Source organism: Nomia melanderi, chromosome 11 (genome assembly GCF_051020985.1).
Source record: "Nomia melanderi isolate GNS246 chromosome 11, iyNomMela1, whole genome shotgun sequence".
Taxonomy (NCBI): Eukaryota; Metazoa; Arthropoda; class Insecta; order Hymenoptera; family Halictidae; genus Nomia; species Nomia melanderi.
In genome coordinates this window covers 15,315,060-15,333,892 of record NC_135009.1, presented here as the reverse complement: position 1 = coordinate 15,333,892, position 18,833 = coordinate 15,315,060, and the positions used below count along the sequence as shown (strand labels likewise).

General features: G+C 38.4%; 1 protein-coding gene and 2 long non-coding RNA genes across 9 annotated transcripts in view; 2 read left to right on the top strand and 1 right to left on the bottom strand.

Moving 5' to 3' along the window:
- Positions 1–3,491: 3,491 nt before the first annotated feature.
- shep (RNA binding motif single stranded interacting protein alan shepard) overlaps positions 3,492–18,833 on the bottom strand; it is a 56,810-nt gene continuing 41,468 nt past the window's right edge. Inside the window, exons 1-11 of one of the 4 annotated variants that reach the window (XM_076372130.1) lie at positions 13,957–14,559; positions 11,851–12,303; positions 10,000–10,214; positions 9,846–9,904; positions 9,573–9,718; positions 5,225–5,382; positions 4,965–5,118; positions 4,692–4,880; positions 4,366–4,458; positions 4,112–4,275; positions 3,492–3,965 (exon numbers count right to left, since the gene is read on the bottom strand). In XM_076372130.1, coding sequence (XP_076228245.1) covers positions 4,126–4,275; positions 4,366–4,458; positions 4,692–4,880; positions 4,965–5,118; positions 5,225–5,382; positions 9,573–9,718; positions 9,846–9,904; positions 10,000–10,214; positions 11,851–12,303; positions 13,957–14,079 — 1,740 coding nt within the window. In that variant the 5' untranslated portion in view covers positions 14,080–14,559 and the 3' untranslated portion in view covers positions 3,492–3,965; positions 4,112–4,125. Of the gene's footprint in view, positions 3,966–4,111; positions 4,276–4,365; positions 4,459–4,685; positions 4,881–4,964; positions 5,119–5,224; positions 5,383–9,572; positions 9,719–9,845; positions 9,905–9,999; positions 10,215–11,850; positions 12,304–13,956; positions 14,560–18,833 lie in introns of those variants that run through there. The other 3 variants (XM_076372129.1, XM_076372131.1, XM_076372132.1) reach the window with 3 other exon arrangements.
- On the top strand, positions 12,283–12,806 carry LOC143175081 (uncharacterized). Its single transcript, XR_012999712.1, has 3 exons — positions 12,283–12,417; positions 12,473–12,515; positions 12,683–12,806. It is a non-coding gene; the product is annotated as an uncharacterized LOC143175081 (long non-coding RNA).
- On the top strand, positions 14,301–17,287 carry LOC116432113 (uncharacterized). 4 transcript variants are annotated; one of them, XR_012999707.1, is made up of 5 exons: positions 14,301–14,934; positions 15,617–15,683; positions 15,765–15,919; positions 16,407–16,575; positions 16,812–17,287. It is a non-coding gene; the product is annotated as an uncharacterized LOC116432113 (long non-coding RNA). The 4 variants fall into 4 exon arrangements; XR_012999708.1 differs by having other exon boundaries at positions 15,617–15,687; positions 15,770–15,919; XR_012999706.1 differs by having other exon boundaries at positions 15,617–15,687.

Sequence of the window (18,833 nt, the reverse complement as noted above, 5' to 3'; positions counted from 1 at the left end):
ACTCGACTAACATTACTTTTTTTTCATTTTACTTAAAAAAACACCCTACATTTTTTTCATTTTATTCTGATCTCTCTACAATCAGCCTACGACTACGTGTGTATCGTGTGTGTGTGTGTGTGTGTGTGTGTCATGTGTGTACTGTATATGGATCGTGCATGTGACGTATGAATGCGTGCGTGTATTTCATTTTCCTCCCCTCTCCCTCCTTCTCCCTCTGTATTCGTGTGCACGTGTCTCGTGTGATTCTATATCTAAGAAGAGGCTACCGCTAGAATTCTAAAGAAAGCTTACGGAAAGCAGCATTGCTTGGAAACGGAGTTCCAAAAATGGTTTTCTTTTCCTTCGTAAACCACGTCCGGTCAGCCCAAGCACCCGACCCGCGGTGCGCAGCAAGCAGTCCTTACTATTTATATTACAGTAGATAATATGTTGTAGAATAATATAATATTTATTATTAATATGAATAGCCAGTCAGTCTTGACGGGTGCGAGGTGCATAGGCTGAACGGTGCCTCGGCCTGATGCGTTCAAAACACGGTGAGGCAGTTGTATCCTAACTATCAGCTAACTATCTAGCTAAACTTAATCACTTAATCGATTACTTCCTATTCCAAAATGGTATCTAGCCTATTCATAGTCAACACTAACTACACAACATCTCACGCTGCTGTGTATCCTTCTTCTTCTTTTTTTTCACATTCTATACAATAGTTGCGCTCGCTCGCTCGCATCTTTCACTTTCATTCGCTCTCTGTCTATTCTCTCTTTCGCTCTGTCCATCCCCCACTGTCCGCCGGTTCCTTGCTTCTTCTTTAATCTCGCGCACAGTCTATTCCTGATGCTTCAGTTTTGTTGATCTTTCACTCACCGTTTCATTGGCCTACTCTCTCTCTCTCTCTCTCTCTCTCTGTTACTCTCTTCATCCCTTTCATACCGTTATAATCTCTTGCCCTCTTTTATCTTTCTCTCACACAATCTCTCTCTCTTTCTCTCTCTCTCTCTCTCTCTCGTTCACTCGCATTCTCACTCTCACTCTCTTTCTCCTGTTTCTGCCCGCTCTCCAGTGCGGCTCCGTATCTGCGGGAGCTGGCGTTATTATTATTTTTTTTCTTAGTCGGCCGAACCATTGTTCTTCCGCTCTCAGTCAGCAACAAATGCTGCTCTCTTTTTTGTTTGGTCGTCACAATAATAATTAGTTATTTAGTACAAGTCTATTAGTAAAATTCTTCAAAATTCACTATTAAATCACATGTGATTTTTGTTGTCAGTCGTGGTGACAATCGCTTGTGCAACAATTACACGCTTTGCAAATAGGTTCTCCCTTTCGCCTTTCTCTCTCTCTCTCTCTCTCTCTTTCTTTCTTTCTTTCTCTCTCTCTCTCTCTCTCGCTCGCGCTATCGTTCTCTCGTTCTCTCGCTCTCTCTCTCTCTCTCTCTCTCTTATTATTTTTTTTTAATCTCCCTTAATGCATGGACTCAAATCGAGTAATAATCGGTCTCTTAAAAAATAGCTCATACCACTTTTTTCATCTTTTATCTCTTGTCATCAAATCGTGATGTACCAAAATAAACTAAATATATTATTTACTTCAAGTCTCAACAGTGTAAAAATCTTTCATACTTTAGATGACGTCAATAATAGTAATCGTTAATTATAATAATACAGCGTCATTATTGTAATATTATAATAATAGCTACGTTTCGCCTCTAACTCTATCTAACTACCTGCCCGCCACTTCGAGCCCGGAGCTCGCAATATTTGGTAGAAAGCTTTCTGCTAATCGTTCCTTCGACTCGATCTAGAAGTCAGACAACGTGAAAACTGTTGTGCCGGATGTAAAAAGAAACGGGCCTTAGAGGAACGCAGGAGAGGAGGGCGCGTTTTTTGTTTCTTCTTCTTTTTTTTTTTTTCATTTTGCCTTCGTGTGTGTTTTTCTCGAGACACCTCGCGTAGATAGAAAAATCCTCGATTAGTTTATCCGTTCGTATATATTTTCTTTTCTCTTTTTTCGTCCCTCTCGCTTATCGTTCTCCTCCAGTCCCATTATTAATCTCCTCGTCTTTCTTTCTTTATTTCTTTCTTTACTTCATTCTTTATTTCTTTCTTCCATTCCTTCTTTCTTTCTTTCTTTTTTTTCATTCATTTAGTAACGCGTTTCGTTCGTTCGATATAATAAATTAATTTACACTCTATCTATCGTATCCCGTCGTAACAAGCCTACTTGTTCTCTCGTTCTCTCTCTCGCTCTTCTTCCATGGGCGGTGGTGTGTATTTAAATCTTTTGGTTTACAATCGAAACCGCCGTTTGATTTTCTTTCTTTTTTGTTCCTAAGACTCCGCACGCGGGCCGCGCGATGTGTGTGTTTTCCGGCCCGTCTTCCAATCCCGTTAGTGGCAACTATACACATACAAAATCTATTCGAAATCCGAATAACCAAAAAACAAACGCAGTGATATTTAACTGGCTACAACGCAAAAACAATTATATTCTCTTAACTAGAAGATCAAAATTTGGCTCAAGTTTCGCAATATTACATACCGACGTAAAAATATATTATAATTATTTTTTCAGCATATCCCTCTCTAGCGGATCTGTCTGAAAAGGCACAATTCTAAAAAAAATATCTGTATTCACTGTACAATTAAAACTGATATTCGATTCGTAGTAACTGTACTCATAAATATAAATCCTCTAAAAAGTACTATGTTCCTTTCGTTCATTGTTACAATAATTACATATTATCCTGAAAAAGGTTTTGCTTTCCTTTTTAGAAATAAAGCTTCTCGTTTTTTATTTTATTTTCATTTCTTATCATTTTTTTTTTTGCTAATTCTTGTTTCCTTCGAATCTCCGCATATCGTCCTTCTTTCTTTCTTTTTTTTTCATTTATTTATTTATTTATTTATTCATTTATTCATTTATTCATTTATTCATTTATTTGCGTCCATTTTAAAATATATTATTCGTCCGTGATTTAAAAAAGAGAACCGCGAACTGTTTACTCGTAAAAAGTAGATAAAAATCTCCGCGTGGCAATGCATACATACAATATATGTGCCTGGCTTGGAATGTCTGAACAAAAAACAGAAGAAAACGAAAAGAAATATAATGTGTGTGTGTGTGTGTGTGTGTGTGTGTGTGTGTGTGTGTGTGTGATGAGAGTGCAATTTGTGGATGGGGTGGTGTGCGCTGTCAAGGAAGAGTTTTGCCCACAGCATCTTTACCGGGGTGGGGAAAAAACACTGATCGATGCGCCTCTTCTTTTTCAGCTCAGCCACCGGCCAGCCAGCTGGCACAAAGTCTCCGGTTGGGTACTGATTACAATCAAAACTGAATTTGAAGTTTTTTTTTTGTTTTCTTTATCTCAACTCTAGCATTGGAAGTGCTTTTGTTTCTCTGTATATTATCATTATTATTATTATTATTTTTTTCTTGGGAAGAATTCTCCTTTGTATATTTCTGAGCAGCGTTTCTTTTATAGTTTACACTTTTTTTTTTTTTTTGTTAAAATATTTATTCACACTCTCAAGCGTTCAGCTTCGACTTATCGTCTCCTTAGTAAATGTAATACCTAAAGTTAATCCTGGAAGCCTATCAGCTTGACACTAAACTGTCCGTCGCAGAATATCAATTTTTTTTTTTTTGTCACTGTCGTTAATGATGTGTTGGCGATTACAGCGTATGGAGCCGTGCTGGTGCCGAACAATGTAGATGACACGAGCACTCGTACCCCCTTCTTATGACAACATTCATTCTCTAATCGTTGGAAAATATTAACTACTTTCACCTATTTATCTGGTGGATAAAATGTATAAAAGATGGCTGGCAAGTCAATTATCATGAGGAAGAATCTTATCTGACTTTATGTAATGTATTTAGTCTCATCTATTCTTCATTAATATAATCCTTCGTATCAACAGGTGTTGTTCTCCTAACTTACATAACCCTCGGTGTAATCGTATCTGAAATACCACAATCACAAGTTTACACAATTGGCCTCCGAGATTATCATTCGAGTTAATTATCGCGAGTTCAAAATCTAACGCCGGCCGAAAAGCGCGCCGTGTAATTTGAAAAACGGTTAAGAAAATATTTTGTGTGTTCATACCTAAAAACCATAGCCTACTTAGGCTGCTGAGCTTGGTATTGTTGATAGGAGTCATCAGGAGATGCCGCGTTACTTGTCTGTTCAGAATCACCCAATGGCATGGTATGAATAATGCTAGGAGGGTAAGTAGTGTAAGGATAGGGATGTGGGCTTGCTGCTATGTACTGGAAAATGCAATATTGCAAGAGATGATGATCTGAAGCTATATATGTTACCTAGATACAAACACGTACGGCAAAGACAATGATACTTACGGAACCAGTGCCAAGATGCAATGTAGACATTTGTGTGGTAAGCTGAGGAATCATACTGTATTGTGGGTTGCTAGGATCTGCTGATGGCATCATCTGTAACATACAATTACAGGTTAAGTTCGCCTAAAAAAATACACCATTCTGCTATTCTCATTACTGTACCATCATTGTACGGTAGAAATAATTAATACTACAAAAGCAGCATCTCTCAAACGTATTGGAACAACGAAATCATTTCAAAGAAATAATAGAAAAGCTATAGAAATATGCCTCGATGGGAAGGGAAATGAAAAGAAACAAAAATCTGTACAAAAACTCACGTCGACCTGTTGCATGTGTGGAGGGGCAGTCTGCACCAAATAAGGAGTGACCCATGGGGTTCCTGGTACGCTGTAACCAGGTAATGCTTGGCCATAATGACGACTATATTGTGTTAAAGTGGCTGCGGGTAGCATGTGAGTGGTCGCAACCCCATTTTGACCAACACCGCTTGTATCGTAATTCAGTGTCATATTCTATGGAAATACAACATGAGGATCAATATATGTACCCACGTATCGCATAGAATTTAATGGGTTCCTGTTAGAAAGTCAAATTACCTCTCCAGTTTCTCTCCATATTGTACTTTTGTATAATGATTTTTTCTTGTTACCACCATCAGCGAATTTCACCAATAGAGGATCTTTAGCCCCTTGTAGTGCCTTTCCGTTAAACATCTGGATTATGTGTTCACATTTTTCTTTGGACTCCATTCTAAGTGAAACATATCGGTTATTTCAAATGCAAAGATCTACGGTACATTTTGTACTTTGAATTAAATCTGTGGATTATAAAGTAGTAAGTGCAATTAAATGCTAACCTTGCAAATCCAACACCTTTACTTTGTCCAGCAGTGTCGCGTAATATACGCGTTGAAATAACTTGCCCATACTGAGAGAGCAATCCTTCAACATCGTTCTCTTTGAAGTTCAGTGGTAGGTTTGCAATATACAAATTGGTGGGGTCCTGCTCCTGTTGCTGAGAATAGAGTAAAAATACTATGCAACTTATTGTAGTACATTCCCGGATGTGTATATATGTATTTATATAAATATAAATTTCAAAAAAGTTTCATATCTATCATTTTAACATTCATGACCCAGATAATAAGATATTGTTCACGTATTTCTGTGTAACTGCCAACTAAAAATGAATGCACAGACGATTATCACTGCAGTGATAAGTTAGTAAACATTAGAGAGGAAGTTCTTTTCTTTTTTTTTTTAATATTTTATTTACAAGAGAAACTTTTAAGGGTAGGTCACACTTTTTGTATATTTATTGCACGACCTAAATCATTGGAAACTCGAAACTTGAATTAAAAGTACTGTGTTCTGCTAGAAATCCACTTAGAATGTTAAAATGATAACTCAAAATTAAATTTTATACCAATACATTAATGCAAGAAATTTGAGAAACTAAAATTTACATAGTATTTAAAAGAAATCTTTCATTAATACTTTTTGATATATCAAAAGATTACGTAAGTCTACATGGTACTACTAAAAGGTCCATTAAACTATGATAATTATTTCAATCTAATTTTGAGTAACCAGTGGACAAATATGAAAAAATATTCATTATGAATCAAGATAATTATTATTCTTAATATTGAGAGGTTGTCATGCTTCAGGGCATTACATTACCACATTCTGGTGGTTCTCCAAATTTGCTTTATGGATGCTTGTTATCGCGTCAAATTCAAATATATATTGTTTTTATGTGCAAAGCATGCTCACACGTAAAATACATTGTGTTTCTTCTTTATTTTTTTTTTGTCTTTATAAAACTTCTTTCGTGAAATTAAATATAATTATGAATAACAAACTACATGTGCCTATAACATTCACTATGTAATAATATATGATGATAATTGAGAAACATAACTATTTAATGATGAACAAGTAATAAATCTACAAAGAGTCATGTAGTGAATATCGCCTGTGCAATCATTTCTTATTCAATTCAAGTAGTCGAATCATAGATATATATTTTAGAAAAGTATCATTGTAAGCTGTCGTTATAAGATACAAACTTCTCTCTGTGGAATGTACAAAAAAAAAAGAAAAAAAAAATGTTTGCAATTTTAAATCGTCTTTTTACACAATTGACACAACGCTAGTAAATTTAGTAGAGAACATTCACATCATCATTTGTGTTTGTACTGTTTCTCTAGGGTTCTCTCTCTGTATCTGGTTTAACAATCTTATGTATTATGCTTAAGTCATAAATCACAAGTACGTAACACAAACCATCTAATCACGTTTTACTAGACAATATCAAGAGTAACCATTCAAAGCAGTAATATAGTTCCAATCACATATGACACGTTATTGGATACAAGCATGATAAAAAGCACAGGCATGTTCACATATATACAGTTACATCATGAGACAGAAAATGAAAGTGAGCTAAATTACCTCACGATTATTGCAGAAAACACATTGTATGTAAGATATATGCACATACATATACATGTGTTCATGCTTAAGTTTTCTTCGCATATGATTCCCATACACAAAGAAACAAAAAAGGAAAAATATGTAAATATATGTATATATATATATATACATATATACATTATATATATATCTGTATATATACATATATATGTGTACACATATATATATGTACATTAAACTTAACTCTAACTGGAATTCAATATTTATGCACCCTCAAGCATATTTTGAGATCCACCATTTCTCTCAAAAATCAATCAACTCTACAGTTACTTGAATATACTTATACTTTACGACAATTTACTTCAATCTTGCGAATGCATTAAAACAAAAAAATAAATAATGAAAATATTATGATATAAGCCAAGCTGATGGCATTATATATGTATATATATATTCGTCGAAATATTATATACATATGCACACATATATGTATACATGTTTTAAGATACATATACATATGTGTGTGAGTGTGTGTGATAAAACCATAATATATCTTAACAACTTTATATTTTCAATAAAATGATTTACATCTTGATCAAGTGCGAATGTGTATACAGGATTTTATACGTGACGTTTCTTTTGTATTCCTAAGGGTATTTATGAATAAAAGACATTTCTCTTTAAGGCGACTGAACAAACAGAATCTTCTTGTTGTCGTTAATATTGAAAATCAGACGTCTAAACCACTGTGCCAACCGAGGAGTTTCTGATATTCCTAAATACACATCCAACTTTGCTTGGTGTGCTGGTTAAACTTTATTATTTAAGCCAAGTGTGTGAATCAGAGCCAACCAACACCCCACGAATAAGATAGCACCTGATCTTCACATAGCACCACTAACTGGTAAGTAAGTACCATGTACCCTGAGGACAGTTAATGATGGGTACATTATTTAGTTGTATCATATCACATGCGACTGACATCATCACAGCTGCTGATGGCACCCCGTGCTTTTACCGCGGCCAGATTAGAAGAACCATTCCAAGTTAGTTTTCTGAGTAATAAATATAGGCAGGAGCCATTACTTTCCTTTTACAATGTGCGTATGTAGGTAGATAAAACAACAAAAATAAATAATCGATCGGATTCAAAAATCGAATAGAAATTATCCGTAGCGATGCTCGTGTATCACGACACACAGATAACTTGAACTATATATTTCCGTGATCGAAGATAAGATTTCTATTTACACATTTTTCGAGTAATCAGCTTGAATTTTCGAGCGAGATGTTCTAAAGAATTTTGATGATACGATAGTGGGCTGCTAATTCTTTTACACAGGATATAGACATAGATATTTGAGTACATTAGATGATTGCTAAAGGCTTCAATTAGTGCTGAAATGAATGCAATTTTTCAGACATGAATTATAAATGTATTGACACAGCAGTATCAGCAATTTGTGGCCGAGGTATAGCAACAAGCGTCAATAGTTTGGAGGTATGTAAGATAGAATGGTAGACAGAACTGGTGAATACTAGAGACTGTCAGACAAGTGAGACAGGTTCCGATAGGAATAGTCTTGTTGTTTTTTTTTTTTTGAAAGACATCTTGGTTTTTATTTGATTCGCTTTAAATTGATGCATAATTGCCTGCTACTATATTTTCACTGTCAGAAGTATACAATTCTTAACGATAACTAAAACTAATTATAATTTCAGATCATTTCATGTGTTTTAACTACATTTCAGTTTTGTCTCTTTCTTATTATCAATGAAAATATAGTTTATACTCGAAACCACCCCTCTAGTAATGATACTCCATTGTGCATAATGATTACCGTATAATATTAATAACTAGCCTTTCTCACTTGTCGTTACATACAAATACTTTCAATTTTTTAAATAGTCCTTACAATACTTATAATCTTGCTTTTATTCGATATCACTATACTAAAAATAGATTTCCTACATAACGCAACAGTTATGAAATACTAAGTAGTTCTTGTCAAGATATAAATTCTAAGCGTGTCTAGAGGGGCTGAGAGCAGAGCAATGATGCCATTGATATGATGCCATGCTTGCTTTCTCAAAACTTAATTTTGACATGGATAATCCAATCAGGTTTAAGGAGACATTTTTATCGTAGCATCGCTTTCTGAAAATAACCATTTTTTACATAATAATCACAATTACTTATAGTTATAATATTATAAATAGGTAATAATGAAGTATGACTGAAGTTTTCTCGCACACTTACTCAGGTTTAATCAAAAAGGTAACAAAAGATACGAACTCTGGTACTATTCAATTTAAACTTTTCAAAAATCTACGAATAACTTCAAATAAGGAGATTAAAATGAACTTTTCTGATAGCTGCAAATGAACAATTTAAGCAACCATGGCACCTACTGCAATCAAACTTTCAGTACTTTCTTAACCAACTTTGTATTATGAATAATTCGTCAAAGTACTGTGTATACGTTTTTTTTTTTGTCACAGTAGTACTGGAATAAGAATTTCTCTCAAATTAATGGCATTTAATAATTAAGTATCAATGGGGGTGTAAAGGGTATGTCAAAATATGCAAAAACAGGAGGACCATAGATGGACACAGAACAGATTAAAAGTGTCAAGAGAAGAAAAACAGAAGAAACAAAAATAGAAAACAAAAAAAAAAGTTGAAGAAAGAGGAGAGACAGAAAGAAAAGGAAAACAGAAAATGAAAGAGAAGAAAGGTTTACTGTTACTCTGGTATTACTGTACTTGCATGCACAACCAACGTACACTGGGCAGTCTACGGAGCAACCAGATACCCACTTTCGCCATCTGCGCTTGGATGCCCTTGGCGACCAGTGCTTTCACAGCACCCTCTGCCGCCACTGGTGACTCAAAGTCTACAAATCCATAACCTGCAACACACAATTGCAATATAAATTATTACATGCGATTCCTACTTACAGCTTATGTAACGTAAACACATTCCTATGTAAACTAAGTTACAAAACCAAAACATAGTACAAGCGTTTGAAAAAGTACCTTTACATTTATTCGTGTTTTTATCCAAAATTGCCTTTGTAGAGGTGATAGTTCCATATCTGCAAAAACACAATGTATTAGAAACAATACACTCCGTCTAGATGGAAGAGCACGTAACATCTTTCATGTATTTAATATTACACGAGTGACTTACTGAGAACACATGTTAACGAGGTCCTTGTCAGTTGTATTTTGGTTGAGGCCACGAATATACAAATTTGTTTTTGACAACTGTTCTGCTTGTTGTCCTTGTATAGCATTATTGCTAAGACTTGTGCTCATTGTCCCACTTTGACTGCCAGTAGCGCTGCTACAACTACTATTGGTATTAGCTGGGGAGGAGGCTGTTGGCACCCGTTGTCCACCATACTGTAAAATGTAACAAACAATGTATAAATACTAGGATAAACAAAAAGACACTTTACAATAATTTCAATAACTATAATATTTCTGTTATGCTACATTCTCAAGATAATTTCACAGCATGTTCTTAAACTTCTGTCTAACTAATCCAACATTAAAAAGGTACAAAGAGATACAGAATAAATCACGTGGTGAATCACAGTTTTGAAACAGTTGCCAACTTTATAGGCAAAAAGCTGCACCACTGCCATGTAACAAGCAAGTCGTGAAAACCGTTGTTGCCCCACCCGGCGAAAGGGTTCAAAATCAACGGTGCCAACGTGCGACGATTGTCTCTGCTTGTTCCTAACTATTCTAAACCGGTGTACCGCGGAAACATCACTCTCACAGCTCTGTCTCTGCTAATCTATTCCACAATCGCAAGCCGGCGAATTCGAACGGTACACATAACTAAACCGACAACTATGTTGTCATGTTTCGTCCAATGTAGATACGTATATCGACGGATCAATGAAGAAGTTCCATGCCAAATTTGGGGGAGGTAAAATCCTCCATAAAAGATCGCGCATCGTGCAAGGACAGTGTGCCGCGTTGTCATGGCCCCACCCGGTTCGCGAAAAAGGGGGTTAACCTTTTCACTGCGCAAAGTCAACCAAGTCCCGTGCCGGCTGTCTGTTACTAACCACATTGTTGCCTGTCATCTTCCTCTCAACCATTCCTCCACGTACATCCCGTACAGCGCACAGAAATGCATACAAGGTAACTCAAACGTAATACCTCAAATCTCGACTAAACCGACCGATTCCTTCCACTCCACAGCTCGACATCACGACGCAAGTCTACAAGTACACCCAACCTTCATCAGACCTCCAAAAAACCACAACCAGTACTATTTAACACTAGAACTAAACTCCTGATCTCATTCCAGTTACTCGACAAATAAACTCCTCAAAAAGCACCAGGAAACTGGTTTACCCCAAACCGATGTCAACCAAAGTCTCAATAATTCTTAAGGCTCTACACAATCCCAAGACAATTCAATCCTGTCACTGTGAACACGTCCACAAATTTCACTAAGCAAAAATAGGAAACCCAAATCCAAAGGTAAAGTGCACAATTCCAAAAAGTCTATAATTCATGACAACCTTATGAACCCTAATGTTAGTCATATTCTGCATCACAATGGAATGCCACATCCAGGTCCACGAACGTGTTAACCTCAACCAGGCCACCGTCAACCCAAAGTCTCAATAACTCTTCAGACTTCTACACAATCCCAAGACAATTCACAATCCTGTCACTGAACACGTCCACAAATTTCACTAAGCAAAACTAGGAAACCCAAATCCAAAGGTAAAGTGCACAATTTCAAAAAAGGCTATAATTCATGACAACCTTATGAACCCTAAAGTTAGTCATATTCTGCATCACAATGGAATACCACGTCCGCGAACGTGTTAACCTCAACCAGGCCACCGTCGAACCGTCCCAATTAAGTAACCGACACGAAACGTCCCGGCGTCACCCACGACACGTTGCCCCTGACGGACGCAGCCGGTGGACGCGTGCACGAGGAGGCGAGCCGGTCGAAGCGGAGTGAATCGTCGATCGGAAAATGAAGAGGATGGCGAAGAGGACTTACCGACGCGTGTTGTGCGTAGGAGGCGGTGGCGTAAGGATTCGCCGTAGGCGGTAGTTGCTGTGCTCCGACGGGCATCTGGCCGGCCGCCGCCGCAGCCGCGGCCGCTGCGCTCGGGTACCGCGTGTACGGCGGGTAAGCGGCCGCCGCCGCTGCCGCAGCCGCAGCCGCAGCCGCGTGAGAGGGTGGCGTTGCGCTCCAGGCCGCGGCACCGCTCGCACGATACTGCACCGGGTTCCCGCCTCGTGGCCCGCCGCCGGTGTTCCCCTTCAATCCATGCCCGCCTCCACCTCCACCGCCGCCGCCACCTCCTCCTCCGCCGCCGCCGCCGCTCGCAGGACCTACGCCGACGCCGCCGCCGCCGCCTCCGCCGCCGCCGCCACCGCCGCCGCCCCCGGCGCCACCGGCGTTACCATTGTTAGCACCCACGTACGTCGGTCTGGGACCGTTCGTACCCTGAAAGAAGAAAGGCACGTTATTAACACTTGGACAACCGAATCCGGAGGTCTGCCACTTTTCACTCGGCAATGCATTGCCTTTTATTCTGTTTATCTTTCCTTTTGTTATTCGGTAAGTCTTGAAATGGGATTATTTGTAATTCATTGAATATGGTTCTTGTTTTTAGGAAAGTGTTCCTGGCGGAATTCATTGAATGAGTTCAATTGGAGGTAATGGACGAGGGTTTGTAGTTATAATTCTTAGTGTTAACACTTGGCCAACTGAATCCGGAGGTCTCCTACTTTTCGCTCGGCAATGCATTGCATTTTAGTCTGTTTAGCTTTTCTTTTGTTAGTGGGATTATTTGCAATTCTTTCAATATGGTTCTTGTTTTTAGGAAAGTGTTCCTGGAATTCATTGAATCAGTTCAATTGAAGTAATGGAGGAGGTTGGAGTTATAGTTCTCTTTGGGACGCTTGAGTGTTAAGCTATGGGACTAACTGTGAAGCTGTAAAGGTACAAGCTTTGATATGGTTTATATATAAGAAATATGTCACTGCGATTTAAGGTTGATAGAATGCTCCGTGCAGTTACGTTAACCCTTTGCTGGAGAGGTGACTCAGTCGCCACTTGATTTGACACCAATGTTCTCTTTGTAATTTCCTCGGAAAATCGTGTGGCACTTAATGTGTTAAAGGACATTGTTCTCCGGATAGTTTCCAATTCGTGGATATTAACACATTGAGCCCCGGCGATAATGCGGGATTTTTAGTCTACCATTTAATTGCTAATCATTCATGTAACATTTTAGATATAACACAAATCCAAAGTAAAATCTAGAAAATCGAATTCCTTCTCTTCCGTAAGTTAGAAACGTTGTTTTAATCGATGTTCAAAAAAATCAATATAATCACCGACTCACGCTCTTAGTAGCTGAAATTCCCCGGCGTTCAATGTGTTAACACGTTCGCTAGCAGCTGTTTCAGTGACGGTCTCAAATACATTTTCTCCAAACCAATAAATCTAAACAGAGTATTAGTGAAACGGAACTGAAACGAGTCGTTGAGTTTCTAAATACAACGTAGTTTATCATTCCCAACGATATCTACAAGATTAATTACATTTTCATTATGTAAAACGTCGGATTACGGCCGTCGCAAATATTCGACGCTAGCTCGCGCGTTAAGACCCTCGTAAACATCGAAACCCGCGGCGATACAAGCACGCTGCGAGCCATGGGTTCCAGAGTTCCGCAGGTTTCGAGCGCAAGGTGCGCGAAACCTCGGAACACTCGAACCCGTAGATTGATGTAACGTCTATTTAAATTACATTAGTTTCAGGAGCCGGTACCGAAACATTCAGCAGGACTCTTTCAAGAATCCAGCACCTGAGTACGCAACACGCAGGAAAGGGAAGTCCATTTCCAATAATTCTCAGTTCACCGTTACGAGCGTAACGCGTGTTCTCGAGAATCTTCCGATCAAAACAAACCCGCGGCGCAAATTGGACTGGTTCCGAGTCGGAGCACTCGCGCGTTTGATCTTGTTGTTTTCATTAAACAGGCAAGATCGGCGCGACTTGTTTGTGCTCGTTCCGAACAGAAGACTCCAGACTAACGCCGCGATCCGAGAAATGAGAATTACTGAAAACGAAACCTCGTCGACTGTTTACTTTCCACAGCAGCGGTGTCCTGTCGTGTGTCCGTTCCTTTCCGCCTTGAGTGGGGATGCGCCTCGTAAATGTAACCGTAGGAATTTCAATGAAATTTAAACGAGCACTGTGCCTCTTCTGCATCGCTTCCGTCTCTTGTTTCCCGTTCGGTGACGAGTTCGTGTTTTCCAGGGCACTCTCGAGGTTCAAGAGCAGAAGATCGTTACCGGTTCCCGTGCACTGCGGATCGACGCATCGCGGAGGACCCTTCGGTGCGCGAACGGAAAAATGGATGATATCGACGATGGAGGAGCGTACGGGATGATACAAGCGTGTCGAACGTGGAGAGATCGATGGCGTCGTTACACGTAAATCATGTTCCTCGGTAGCGCGAATTAGGTAGGCTAAATTTAGTGATGGAACGACCGAACGCAATGGAGTTAATTGAAAGCGCGGTCACGCGAAGTACATACAACATTTCCCGCGACGTGACGGGGAGCGAAGACGTTGACGACGCGCACAGCTCGCGACGGGGCACGATGAGTAACCGACCGATAAACCGTACCAAGTATTCGAAATGATTTATATTGCCTCGAGTCCTGCGAGCCGGGACGAGCGCCGCGGTGCTCGACCGTCGCGACCGAAACGGTCAATAGAATTTCCTATTCGCTATCTGATACAGAAGGCACTGTATTGCCATTTTAATGCTAGAGGCTGTCGGATCGGTCAAAATCGGTTTCGATTTCTTTGTTTTTCTATTATCAGTGGGTTAATATTGCGTACTGGTAACGGGAAATCTCGTTTTTATAGATAGCTGTGCAAGCTGATTACCATGGCATTGGGGAAATATAAAATTTGATTCGAATTGATTATTTAAAATATATTATGTAATATATCTTTATCTAGTTTTTCTAGTTTCTTTTATCTAGTTTTTCTGTGTATAGTGATATAAGTTGATCTCAGTGAAAATTGCCAACAATTCAGTTTTCTGAAAATTAGGTACGTTGTGGTAAAAATATTGAATATTTGAAATGATCTTGAAGATAAATAGTCAAGAAGTTAACACTAGAACTACCCAGCATTCAATATGGTTGATATGTAATTATGTAAGAATAGATTTTTCTCAGTTTCTTCGATTCATTATAGTATTAAAGTGAAACTATTTTACAAATCGTTTAGGATATTTAATATTTCTAAGATATAAATAATAGCGAAACAAGAAAACTGAAAGCAGTCATTTTGAGTCATTTTGAGTAGTACACAGTCGAGTTCTAACGTTAATAATATAATTAATTAACAAATTGACATATTTAATTTTTTATTGCAAAACGACGAACGACATTAAATAATCAATCAACTTGAACTTCTGTACACGCAGGCGTTCACGTTCAACGTCATTGTAACTTCAAAGTTACAAAGTATATTCGTTTCAATAAAATTATTGAAGCTATTGAATACATTGTTAATTTCGGTTCGTACGTTGATATTTATTAAATTCGTACTGCACGAATTTTGTTACAACGAAACAAAATTCGGCCAATAGAGGGTTAAGAGGTCAGATAATTTTCGAAATAATTCTACGTGGAAACGCGGCTACTTATTCGGCGGCGGACGATACCGGTTTAACATCAAGCTGCGCCTTCCTAATTAGGCAGTTATTTACACAGCGAATTCGTGTCAGTTAATCTCTTTAGCGAGCGCGCATCGCGGCGTCCCTAGCAGGCGAACGGGAACAACAAGCACAATCGGTTGGTCGGTCGCCAGATAAATTTGTTCGCGGATAAACGCGACGGGCAGACCTTAATTCAATTTTTCCCGTCTCTTTTTAGAACAGCCCGGAAATCAATTGGTACTCGTCGGGCTAGAACTAAGCTCCGGATCTTGAAGGGTTCCACAGATGCTGGCGACGCTACCAGAAGTCAGAACGGCCAAATTCTGATTTCTCGTTCACAATGATCAACCTTTTGCGGCGAATCTTCGAAACGTACGAAACCTTTAGCGCACGAGGCTAAGTTACATATCAATCGCTTAACACTAAAACTACCGAGCACTTCAATTGACTTTCGAAAATTTCACTATAGAAACTCCAATAGTGCATCTGTTCAGACTTTAATTGATTTACAATTCAATTTGCGTAGAGCTAAATGAATTTCTTTGATAATTTCTCAGAGAGACATGTTTTACCTTTCTAATAATTGCAAAAAGAAGAGGTTTAAAGGTAACATGACAGAAGTTTGAATTATTGAAGTTTCAGTCACTGAAATTTCAGTCGTTGGAATGTGAATTACTGAAATTCGAATTATTGAAGTTTGAATTACTGACGGTTGAATCGTTGGAATGTGAATTGCTCGAATTCGAATTGTTCGGGTTTCAATGATTGAAGTTCGAATTATTGAAGTTTTAGTCACTGAAATTTCAGTCGTTGGAATGTGAATTACTGAAGTTTAAATTTTTTCTATATTTATTTGTAGTATCGCAATTGTACCATTTAAAGGTAACATTTCAACAATTTCCAAATATTCTCGAGTAAACAAATAGAGCGTCATATTAAGCTAATTGAATGAACTAACGACGTGAACCTCAAAGTGAAACCAAGAGCACTTCAGACCGCAAAGGGTTAAAAAGGCAACCAATGTCGAGGTAACTAAACGAATGATTCAAAATTTCCTCCATGATAGACAGATCAATGTCACTCAGAATCTTTACAAGACGAACGATCGAATAAACACGATTCGACAGCTCGTTCCAACTGTCCAGAGCCAGATCCGTTTTGTCACTGTCGTTATCAGCTAACAATTAATCACGACCATGACCACGGAAACGTGCGAACAATGTTTTCGACGAGTACGAAAGTCTCACGCGTTCTTTTTTTTCAGGGTATCGAGACATGGAGACAGGATTGCGTAATCAGTTACGCCCCGCGATCATCATCTTATCGTCGTCCCAAGGAGCTCCACACCGGGACTGACACTGAACTTCAAACGTGGATCGCCGAGTATTTTTAGGTCGACGATGGAAACCGACCGGCACCGGTATCGAACGTGCGCTCGTTATCGCGCGAATTCGTTACGATTCAATCGGCGGCCGGATAAGGGAAGAAATCATTCCGCTATCTCGAGATAATCTTCCCGACGACTCGGCCCGACGCGAATTACATGAATAATTCACGGACGGTGCGCGGCGTGCATCGACGTGAAATATTCTTGAAACAATATCGCCGCCGAGACTCGCCGCGTTTATCGAATTCTTTTCCATTGCTATCTGCGGAGATAGATGATATATGTATATATTCCCATGGAGCAGTGCCTCTCAACCGCGTGGACCTATTGTGCACGTCGATTCCTTGGAGAAATGTCTACTGAAAGTATATTTATATATATATATTTTATATATATATATAAATAAAGTACATTTATATATATATATATATATATATATATAAATATATTTTATATATATAAATATATTTTCAGTAGACATTTCTACAAGGAATCGAGAAATAATAATATGTATTTATATTTATATTATTTTTAGATATTTATTATTAGATATTTAGTAATTTAGATATTTAGATATTTAGCAATTTAGATATTTAGATATTTAGTAATTTAGATATATATATCGTTTAGCGACGTCAACATTGGTTACCTGTTTAACTCTTCGGCACGAATATTTACACTTCGTCGAGATAAAGTTTCCATTTTTGGAAGACTAAGTTGAACACAAACGATTTGATTATTCAAACGGTAACAGATCAGTGCATAGTTTCCTTTCTTTCTATTGTTTAATCGAATGATATATATTTATATATATATATGTCACTATAAAATGAACGATATAGACGGGACTATAAGAATAGTTGTAAATTTTCCTCGGTGGAAATGTTTTCCTTGAGACACGCTAGCACAGAGGAGACACTGAAATTATTATGCATACGTTTGTTGTGTTTCCACGCATATGTATGTATAACTCGGCTGTTTATCTGTCGTGCTTGACCTCCATGTTACAGTCAAATAATAATAGGAGAACCGGACAAGTTCTGGCGACACTTGTTCAGCGTCGTTCCTTGTCTACGTAGAAATTAACCCTTCGCGGACATGAATTCTGTCTATTTCTACATCTATAATTTCCAAAATCTAAACGAACGAATATCAACTTCCCCAGGAACAATAGAATAAACTGTACAATAAATGTCCGTAAACCCAGTGTTAAATAATAGAGAACAAGGGAACTGGTTTCTTTGAGCGAAATCATTTGTTTGCGATGTGGTCTTCCAAACGTGACAGTTTGATCTCAATTGCGAATAATGATACGTTAGGAATTATTCGAATCGTCTCCACTCTGCTAAACGAAATGTCGAATGCTTAAATAATAGAGAACAAGGGAACTGGTTTCTTGTTTAAGCGAAATCATTTGTTTGCCATTTGCTCTTCCAAACATGACAGTTTGATCTCAATTGCGAGTGATGATACGTTAGGAATTATTCGAATCGCCTGCTGTGCGGCTCTCTACTTTGAAACGTCTCCGCTCTGCGTCCACGCCTCGCCATTCGCGTCACTTTTAACCCTACGCCCACTTGATCGTCGATAATCCGTAGGAAGAAAAGGGAATCCACGCTCATCGCGAGAGTCTCCCACGTCCGTTGCAAAGGTTAGATATTTAACGCCAGACCTACCGAACGATTAAGTTGCTTAACGCGTTCCTCCTTACGCAAATTCGAAGAATGCGTTTGTTAAGACTTCGATCGGTGTACACCTTAGAATGAACGTCAGTACGTGATTCAGTAATTCGAACTTCGGTAATTCGAACTTCAGTAATTCACATTCCAACGACTGAAATTTCAGTGACTGAAACTTCAATAATTCGAACTTCAATCATTGAAACTCGAACAATTCGAA